This window comes from Drosophila rhopaloa, unplaced genomic scaffold, assembly GCF_018152115.1.
Source record: "Drosophila rhopaloa isolate 14029-0021.01 unplaced genomic scaffold, ASM1815211v1 contig_3, whole genome shotgun sequence".
Lineage (NCBI taxonomy): Eukaryota > Metazoa > Arthropoda > Insecta > Diptera > Drosophilidae > Drosophila > Drosophila rhopaloa.
Genome location: NW_025335123.1, coordinates 5902598 through 5913494, shown reverse-complemented (window position 1 = coordinate 5913494; position 10897 = coordinate 5902598). Strand labels below are relative to the sequence as shown.

At 40.2% G+C, this 10897-nt stretch overlaps 1 protein-coding gene across 1 annotated transcript; it reads left to right on the top strand.

The window, feature by feature from the left end:
* The first annotated feature begins 8690 nt into the window (after positions 1–8690).
* LOC123037989 lies at positions 8691–10329 on the top strand. The gene is made up of 2 exons (XM_044461198.1): positions 8691–10262; positions 10318–10329. The coding sequence occupies exons 1-2, from the start codon at positions 8949–8951 to the stop codon at positions 10327–10329; spliced, it is 1326 nt and encodes a 441-aa protein (XP_044317133.1). The 5' UTR covers positions 8691–8948.
* The last annotated feature ends 568 nt before the right edge of the window (positions 10330–10897 follow it).

The window sequence follows — 10897 nt, the reverse complement described above, 5'->3', positions numbered from 1 at the left end:
CAGAAATTATGTATAAAAATGTTATTTTAAATAATGTTGATATTTGGTGTATTCGAAAAACAATCGTCTAAAATATCGTTAGTTGAAACGGACGAAATAAGATATTGTGATATTTTAGACAATGGTTTTTAAGAGTGTAAGTGAAGCCGAAACTGTCCTCCTCGCACTCCCTGTATCGTCATCTCCTGCTGGCTTGTCTTACGCCAAATTGTTGTTTTTCTCACGCTTCTCCGGGTTTTCCCCCGTGGCCCCCTTTCCCTCCTCCCCCTTCCCCTCCTCCATCTCAGCAAACCGGAGTTTTCCCCATACGCTCGAGCGGTAGCGATGTCATGTCTATGGCTTTCTCTCCGGATCCGGATCCTGCTCCGGCTCCATCTTTTGGCCATGAATTTGAGCCATCCTCTTGGAGCATCCCCTCTTTTGGAGCCTCCCCCCTCATGCCACACCACTGTGTCTCCACACATTACATACGCAAATTGGCAGCTTGCTGGTTTTTGTTAGTTTCAGTTGGCCAAAGCAATTGCGACTCCTTTGCCGACACTTTTGATGGGTTTATGTGGGATGTACCGGGGGCTGTGGCACAAAAGTTGTGTGCACACCCCCGCCCCCCCACACACACACACACACACACACACAGGACTACGGGAACAACCCCATTTGCGGATGACTCCACGGAGGCGAGTGGATCCCAGTTATAAGCGTAATCTAAACAAATTGATCGAGTTGTCGCGAGTCAAGCGGGGACAGGGAAAACTTGTTGGGAAACTGAACTCTCTGTTTGGGGTTGGATTCTTAAATGGGACGACGAAGGATGTTGCGAGTGCTTAAATTTGGATTACCAAAGGGAAGGCCTTGAATACGCCATTAAACACGGCTAAAATCCTGTTTAGATTTATGAAATTTATGCTCTTGAAAAATATTTTATTTATTGGCTATCATATTTTAATGGATTTACCTGTAACAGGTTAACAATTTACTAATAAACATTTGCTGTGAAAACAATTTTTGCAAACACTTAGTGTGGGAAAGGCCATAATCCTAAGTGTTGATAAATACCTTTAGTGTTGGATAATGGTTGGTTTTAATGGCCTATAATGGCTGATTTGTACCCACTTAGTTTTATTAAAGGCCTTGCGGCATAATGTTGCCCTTTGATTAGCCATTTCTTTTGCTGGCCCTCTCGCTATCTCTCTCTTGCTATCCTTCCATCTCTTTCTCCCCGATAATGCTTGCTCTTTCCATCGGATTGCCGCTTTCTCTTTCGCACTGCTTTTAAGTTGACTTTGTTGTTTGCTTACTTAAGCAATGAGTGTTTTGGCTTCTATATATCTCTGGTGATATCTTCTATCTCTGCCACGTAGCACCCGTACCCCGCCCCACCCTCTCATTTTCCAGAGCCCCTCAGCCCCTTCCAGAACCCCCCCACCACCATGGAACGTGTAATTTCCTTTCAAGTTTGGTGTCGGGCTGGCAATTTGGTTGATTGCTTAATCGCATCACGATGCCGTCGTTGCGAAATCAGCTCACTGCCATTTCCCGACGCCACGCCCCCCGCCTAACACTTTTCCGCCCACCACCCAGCCCCACACACACACACACTTACATAAACACCCACACACACCAACGCGAACGCATCTATACAAAAGATGTCGCGTATAATTTAATGACTTTGTATGCCTTGAATTTTAATGACAACAACAGAACAGCGCAGAATAGAACAGAACAGGAGTTTTACCGCCCCCTCCCCCCGTCCCTTGTCTATATCCTGGCTGAAAGGATAATGGATCAAGTGGAGGCGGCAGGCAAACAACAAGCGACACCACAAATTGCAACAGACCAAGGAACGGGCACTGAAACAAACGATTATTATCTGAATATATCGAAAAATTAACTTACATAATAAGTATGGCAATTTATTTAACATAAATGTTTAAGGGCTAAAGAAACTTTTAATTTATAAGGTAATCATTAATAGATCAAGAACAGACATATAACGAATTTTAAAGTATTTTCGAAATATAACCAAATTACAAATTCAAAAAATACTTTATAATTATTGCTTTAAGTATAAAATTTAGGATAGCAGTTATAGATATTTAATAAACGAATAACAAATTAAAAAGTAATATACTAATTGTAATCTAATTTAAATTTAAAACAGATAACTTGATAATGAAATAAAATAAACATATTTATACTATACCCATACAAAAAGTAATTATAATGTGGCCTTGAGTCAAGTAAATAAATATTTCCCACAGTGCAGCAGAAGTAGCTGCTCAAGTTGAAGATGAAGACCAAGATGCAGGACTCCAGCGGAAAGGTTAGTGGGATGACAGTGGGTGGGTGGTTGTGGGTGCCAGTGGTCCAGGGGATGGAGAGGGGGGTGTGAGGGGAGGGAAATGAAAAGTGGGGGCAACGGCAACTGGACTAGCTGAGCAGCAAACATTGCCATGCATGACACTGGCTCCCGTTGTGTAGACAACGGGATTTGTTTTGTTTGCAGCAGCGATCTGACCAAGTCCTTTCCACCACCCCCTTCTTTATCAACCCCTCCCCTCCCCTCCCCACCCCTGGAGATTCCCTTTCGCGAGTGGCAAAGATTTATGGCTTTATTTGTTCATTGTCCTCGCCCCCAAATCCCCCTTTCCGTGTGTCCCTCTGTGTTAGTGTTATTTTTTATGTGGACATCGCGATGCGACTCAAAATGCGCAATGGACGGCACAAGAAAATGGATGACGGAGGGGGAGGAAGGCGGAGGAGGGGGTGGAGAGCAGGGGCGGCGGATAATACCCTCCTCAAGAGATGGAACTAGAAAATCATGCAGTTCGAAGGGAACTTTGGATGACCTGCAATGCAGTAGATGAAATTGGGAGATATGGGAGAGTAAAAGTTGAGGAAAAGTGGCAAAAAGAAAGTGGGTAAGCAATGATTTTGCAAAATCAAAATTTGTAAATAACATATTATGGTTTGGTTGCTACAAAATGTCTAACAATATGAAATCAAAATTTGTATGGACTTTCGGTTAGATGTAATTTACTCTTTTTTAAGTCAACCGAATAGTCCCTTATTCTCATTTAGATTTAATTATTGAATATTATTTTGGCCAATTAAAAACACTACATTTTAATTTTGTACAAGGCCATTCTAATTTTTTATAAAACTGTATTACTTATTTTTGTATAAGCCAAAATTTAATTGAAAGAAAACAGTATTTGTGAAAAAACAAAAGGTATTTATTAATAGGAATATTAAATTTAAGGAAGAGGGAGTGCATTAGTTCTGAGAAAATAAATTAGCTATGGTGTCTAATTGGTGTACTCTGGATTTTCGAACCGAAGTAGTTCATTTCCAGGGTCGTTTTGTGCCAAGGACATGTACTGTGCACACACATACAGAGATGCAGGCCATTCCCCCCGACCCCCGCTTCCTGTTCCCCCCGGCCACCGCTTCCTGTTCCCCCCTATCCTTATCCTCATCCCCGCTTGTTTTCTTTTCTTTTCCGCTACATCCTTTTTTTGTTCTTTTTTCCTTTTGCTGTTTGGCTGCTTTGACTTTTAGCCCGGCACTCGCTTCCTGTTTATTGACTTGTCTCTCAATTAAGTTAGAAACACCCACCAACCGCACACTAACAAGACGTCACACACACACACACACACAAACACACACGCAGGGCGGGGAAAACTGTCGGAGGACATTGCGTAGCCGTGTCCTTTTCCTGCCCGTTGTCTCTGTTCCCATTTTTCCGTTGTTTTTTTTTCGTGTTTTTATTTTTTTCCGCCGCCACTGCCTTTTCCTCCCAGCGTTTCCAATCTCAATTAATTTGCTCATAAATTTGTTGCCAACTTGCCGGCAGCCCGCCCCCTTAACCCACCACTGCCCGCCCCCTTAACCCTCCACTGCCCCACCGAACTCCAGTGATGGTCAGACCGCCTTGAGAGTTGTCCCTGTCGCTGCTCGATGTCCTTGTTGGTTTTGCTTTATGTCCTGGCAACTTATTTTTGTACCCAGTACTACGACTAGTTGGGGATGGCATTCTGTTCATTTTTCATAAACATTTTATTTTTATTTTTATTCGTAAATAGCTTACATGTTGGCACTAATGTTTCGGATTTTACTAATTAAATAAATGTACTTTAGCAACCAGAATTTTATTTTTATAAATCAAACCAAGCAATTTATATTATAGATTAAACGTTTCCTTATCAACAAGAACAAGAACATTGACAACTCTGAAAAACAAATTGTAATTACTTATAATTGATTGTGATATCAATTGCCTTATAATTAGAAACACACTTAATAAGCGATTGATAAATAAAGAAAACTGTATATAAATGTCTATATTAATTACACGTTAATAACTAAAATAAAGGAAGAATGCTGAAGAAAACCAAACTGTAGGAAGAATAATTACTAAAAAACTGAAGTTATAAATATTATTTATACATATTTAAACACAAGCTGATATAAAACATTTAGCATATTGCATAAAAGTATGAATACTGAAGCGTTTCAAACACTTAAAAAAATACAAATTCTGCGAAAAGCGCACTGCAATACAAGTGTAGAAATTGGGAAGTGCAGGGTATATTTTTGGCCTAAAGCTAAAAGCCGGAGTGATTATTTTTTTTCCTTTGCCAACTTGAAGGAAAATTCTGCTTTATTTTCCTGTTCTCTTTTTTTATTGTAATGCCATCTTATCTGCCTCGGCTTCTTCTTCAGCTCGGTTGATGTATTTGCCTTGGTTTGCTTTTGGCCTTGTTTTTTAGCCTTTCCTTTATGTATTTTAATTTATGCTCGGCTTCTGTCCTGTTTTTTATATGCCCCGGCCAACGTTGATTTCTATCTATTGAGATTGAGACAACATTCTACTTAAGAACAACGCAAAAGAAAAAAAAAAGCAGGCAAAAGAAGAGGGAGTGGGGGAAAAATGTCGTTTTTATGGCGCTTAATTAACTTGGCTACCATTTTCTAATTGCTTTTGCTGTCTGATTGACTTTTGTTTATTTATTGTGATTAGAAAATTGCCTTAACAGAGGCGGCGACCGCAGAAAAAAGGTTTTCTTTGCTTTCAAGGGGTGAATCTTTCAATTTTCCGGCGGCAAGAGGTAGACATATTTGCTGCTCCATCCGGATTACGGATGACTTTGAGTAGCGCTAATGATCACACAACCCCACAGCTATTCAGTCCTCAAAAAAAAAATATATTTTCCTCTCCTTTCCGGTCTCCCTTTTTGTTTCTGTTCCCTTGGCTTTTACTTTCGACTGACTTTGAAATGCGCAGATTTATTGCGACAATTTGTTTAATGACAGGCATTTATTTTGATGGCGCCATTCCGCATGTGAGTGAGTGTGTGCGAAGGGGAGCAAAGGGTTCCCTCATAGACATCTAATGAGTGTTGGCCCCCAGTTTGGTCCCCCCCTCCTCCCCCTCTTTACACCCTTCGCCCGTTGCCACTGACAATTTAATTATTTTAAGCCAGGCGCATCCTTCTTCGCAGTCCTGGATGAAGACATCTGAAAGTAACCAAAGTTTTTCTCTGAGTCACTCTCGCAGGGCGGAAAGTTTTGATTCTACTCCGGGGATTTTGGGGCAACAAGCTGATGGGAGGGTTATTGAAATAAAATGGTTCTGTTTTATATAATCTAACAACTAGTAAAAGTATATTACAAATGCTTATTTTACTATACTATACTATAGCTTGCAATTGGGGAGCTTTTTGACGTTCCGCGGACTTCAGAGCAACAAGCTAAAGGAAAAATTATTGGCATAAAAACATTCCGAAATTCTTTTCTATGTAATACAAAACTATATATATATTATATTAACAATGCTCTTAAACATTATTAGCTTTTTCTGCGGATATTTGAAATACTTATTTATAAGTTATTTTTTGTGACATTCATCCCAATCATTTAAAAACTTCCGCTGATGGGTGAATGCTATATAATGGAAAGAGCTCTATATATAGTAAACTAACACAGACAAAAGATTTTTATGGAAAAATTAAATATTAATTTGCGTACTTAAAACTAAGCTGTAGATTAATCTTTTATAAGTCCTAAGCACTAAAATATTAGCTTCCAATTAGAGCCTTTTTGACATTCCAGTTCATTCCTTTAAAAACTCCACCCAACTCCATTGTGTCCCTTGTCCTGAACAAATTAGCCAGATATCATTTGCACTGCCTTCGCCTGTCAGGACCCTACGAACGAGGGGAGTGCATGCGGTCCTTCGTCCTTTTTTATATCCTGAGCTGCTAAGCAGGCAGCGAAGAAAACTCTGCTTATTTGTAAACGATCAATCATGCAGTGCAAATGTGATGACACCAAAAGGGGGCGGCAGTTCGGGGGCGGGGCTGGGCGGCTTTATGTCCTTCGCATCCAACCCGCAGCGACAATTTATGCGGGGTACGAAAGCACCATATAAGGCGCATATAATGATATATACATGTTTTTTTTCACAACTGAATATAATAACGAGCAGGCTCTTGGAGCAGGGGCTACAGAGAAAAAAATTCAATTCGGTCAATACATCCATTTCTTTAATTATATTTCATTTTGTTACCTATGAGAAGTAATCGTAAGAAAAGTACATTTGTCTTAAAAATTCTTTGGTTTCTTGAACAGAAAAATAGTTGTGACTTTTTTTTTTCATACTCAACTTAACAAAATTTATTTTTCATATTTTTACATTTTCAATGCTTTAATATTAAGTAACTGAATCTGATATCAATACGATAAATACCTGTAAATGGTCAATTCAAATATATGTTCGGACATATATGTACAAAATCTCATGCATTTCACAATTTCGTCTATAGCAAGAATCTGAAGCTTTTAAAATCCAAATATTTTTAAACAAATTATGCTCTTAATCAGACAGTATAAAGAAGCCTTTAGAATGCCTTACCTGGTAACATGTTAAGACTTACTTTTAAAATTAAAATATAAATATTGTTTCAGTGTTGTTGGGCAGGGGGTGGGGCTGAGGCGGGACAGCCCAACAACTGAACAACCAACAACCGAACAACCTAACAACCGACAACGACGATAGTTGTGGCACATATGAAGACAAGGGTCTGTCAAATACAAGTTTCTGGCGTGGCCCAAAGCCCACGCCCACGCCCCCTTTCTCGGTGGCCACCCGTTGCCGCCCCAATTGCCAAAACCCCCCTCCCCCTTCCCCACACCTCCTCATAAACGCAAAAAAAGCAATGTAAAAAAATGAAACCAAGAAAAATTGAAGATGTTTTTAAAGCCAGTACACCGACAATATTGGCAGACTGTCGGTTGCTCGAGGGGTGTCCTTTTTTCCAGGAGGCGGAGAGGGGTCAAGGGGTGGCAACAATATAAGAAGCCACACACACACTCGCACACATACACACGCACACTGCTGCCTTAAATTGACAGTACACAAAACTGTCAAAAGCAGCAACTGAAAATCGGGGAAGGAGTGGCGAAAAGTCTGCGAAATATATGCGCGTGCTTTGTGGTTGAAATATTTTTTTAAGGACCCCCAACTCTTGCAATTTTGAAGAACTTAAAGTATAAACATCGGTAGGTCCCCCTCAATAAAAAATGAATATTTAGCTAAAGTCAGGTTGAGCACTAAGAAAAAAGTCATCAAGTCAAAAGTAAAATCATTTCCTTATTTTGCGAAAATAGTATGGCAGGATTACATAGTTTTTAAATGAATTAAGTACACGTCCAAGTAACATTATATATCGAATGAATGAATGCTTTTTTTTCTTAAGCTTTTGGCTACAGTGTACTTTAAATAAGTTGGCCAATTTTTGTTTTCGAATTATGACCAGTTTCGTTGGCTCTCTTCACTTCAGTTAAGTAATTCCATTACTTAAGAATATAAGCTAATCTTTTGAAAAGCTTTTTTAGACAAGTGTTCAAGGAATGGTTTTTTCTGTGTACAAACTCGTAGAAAGAAAGTGAAGAAAGTGATGGTGGTGGGAGACTCCTCGAGCAGCGGCAATTCTTCCGATTCAAGATTCGAAATCCTCGCTGGGCGGAAGACAAACATTTACATTAGTCTGCCAACTAGGCAGAAACTTGTTGGAGCACACACACACCGACACACACACACCCTCGCATAGACAGCGAATAAATGAAGTTGCTAACACACACTCCACCCCCTCCTCTACCACCCTCTTCACCCCTAAAACGCAAGTCCCGCAGACGACAGCCACTTTTTTGGCAAACAAATGCGAAAACAACGACAAACTACGCAAAAAAGTATGCTATACAAATATGCGATGTGCGCTTCCTGCTTGTTATGTGTGTGTGTGTGTGTGTTTGGCAATTGAAGTGTGTATGTGTGTGTTTGGCAATTGAAGTGTGTGTGTGTGTGTGCGGTTGAGTGTTTACATATATTATAGCCAGGATGGAAGACAGGGTAGCTACTGCGTTTTAGAACGCCACATTAACTACACAACATTGAACCATCTGAGAAAAGGCGGCTACACAGCGAGAAAATATCATGGTACCCGATTTTATCCCATACAAATGGCTTTTACTTGCGACAAATTAAGAGGAAAATGTATGCTAATAATATATTTTAATATTTAATTTTAGTTTTACCTTATGTAGTAGGATAAGTCACTGACTATATATATTAGTATGTACGAGTATACACAGTTATGAATATGTTTTAGTGGTATAACTCTATTATTTAAATATTACGTTAATAATCGTTAGTACTTAGAATAATTAGCTTTTATATAGTTGCCAATCTGGCAACTCTGAAATGTTAAATATCGGTGCTGATCGCAGCCAACTTCGCGTTGTCTAATGTTAAAACCGACGCCATGTAATTTAAAAGCAATTGCGCATAAGAACTAAGAGAGAACGGTCAAGTATAAATAAAGTGTAATTAATATTAAACCCCGTTTGTGCTACTATAAACTTCAGAAGTGGTCCTGACCCATAAAATGGATCTAATTGATGCACAGCAATTTACGGTCGTCCAGCTAAAGAGGTGGTTGGCGGCGCTGAACTTGCCAACCAGCGGCAACAAAGCAGAACTTGCAGCACGGCTGAATAGCGTGGACTCCGGAATTCGTGGAACTCGTCCACAAACCCCATTGTTGGAAAATGATGATCTACTCCAGGAGTTGGCGCTGGATGACGACTTGGGGGAGAATTCCTCTGTGGAGGATGCCGATCTTAGGTCGGAGCTGATTTCTGCAGCAGCTACAAGGCCAAAAGGAGACGAGTGGTTTGATGTAGCCGACGGAGTATTGTCGCTACAACAAATACGAGCTGAAATTGAGGCTGGCAAAAAAGAGCTCCAGAACATTCTGGCGCAAATAAGAGACGCGTCACAAGCAGTTGCCAGTGACGTCATCAACAACGCAAAAAACTGCAACCAAGCAGTGGTAGCCGGAGAAGTCATGCAAGCAGTAGTCGGCGAAAACGTCAACGAAGTAGTTGGCGAAAAAATACCAAATACCGATAAAAGTGCCGATATTGATATTGGCACTGATATCGATGTCAACAAGGGTGTTGAGCAGCGACAAATGGCAGAGGTAAACAAAGGACTTCAGTCGACAAACTTTTCACTTTCTTTGGCCAAAGAAATCATCATGGACTATGATGGTTCATCGTGCGCAAACATTTGGACTCAGCAAGTACGAAACATTGCTGATCTGTACAACCTGGATGCAGTGGGCGTGAAAATAGTGATTGTGTCCAAACTGAAGGGAATCGCCCAGCGTTGGTTGCACGCAAATGCAACGCGCATCATGGAGCCAGCAGAGAATCTGTTGGAACAGCTGATCTTAGCATTCAGTGATAAACTTTCCAAAGCAGAAGCCCGGCGCAAATTTGAAAATTTGAAGTGGCACCATACCGAAAAATTCGCGGTATACTTTGAAGCTAAGACAATGCTGGCAAGCAGCATCAACATCGAGCCTGACGAGTTGGTTGACCAGATAGTCGAGGGAATACCAGCACAGAATTTGCGTGATCAAGCCCGGATCCAGTGTTTCACAGATCCTATGCAAATTCTGCGTGCGTTTGCTGGTATCCGTTTGAGCAAGCCCAAGGAGTTTGTTTCAAAGGTGATGACTACAAATCGAAGCAACAACGGAGGACTCCGCTGCGCTAACTGCAACGCCAGAGGACACATCGCCAAGGATTGTCGAAAGCCAGCAAGGGAGCCAGGATCTTGCTACGCTTGTGGCAAATTCGGTCACTTTGTAGCCCAATGCGAAGAGAAGAAGGGAAATGCTGAAAACAATTATGTAAGGTATTTTAACATTCATTTTGACAGGCAAATAATATCTCCTATGGTTGCAGCATGCATCCTAGACTCTGGCAGCCCTATTTCAACTACAAGAAGTCACCGAACATTATTTTGGCATAAACAAAAGCCCATTGAAGATATACGGAAAAATTTTATGTTTTGTACTAAAAAAAAGAAAAAAGTGTTATTTTAATTTAACGGTTGTTGCCAATGAGTCTATGATTAATGATGTGGTATTAGGTAGAAATTTCATGCAAGCTTGCGATTTGAATTTAGATTTAAGAACTCTAAAGATGATAACAGTAGAAAATGTATCAAAACATAACCCAAAGCAGCCTACTAAAGATCTGTCACTGCATATTGCTGAGATCAGTCATAATATTGAGTGTTTGGATAATGATATAACTGAAAACGTTTTAGAATGGTCAACTGAAAGTTTAAAAGCAGAGCACGCAGTCGCTAAGAATCACCATGAAAAAATAAGGCAAACGGCTATGATACAAGGTAGTGAAACGGCAGGTCAAACAGTTAAGCGACAAAACAGTGAAACGGTAGGTCAAACAGTTAAGCGACAAAACAGTGAAACAACAGGTCAAACAGTTAAGCGACAAAACAGTGAAACAACAGGTCAAA

Excerpts from the sequence above, each read along its gene's own strand:
- LOC123037989 (XM_044461198.1), top strand. The coding sequence starts at position 8,949 with ATGGATCTAATTGATGCACAGCAATTTACGGTCGTCCAGCTAAAGAGG.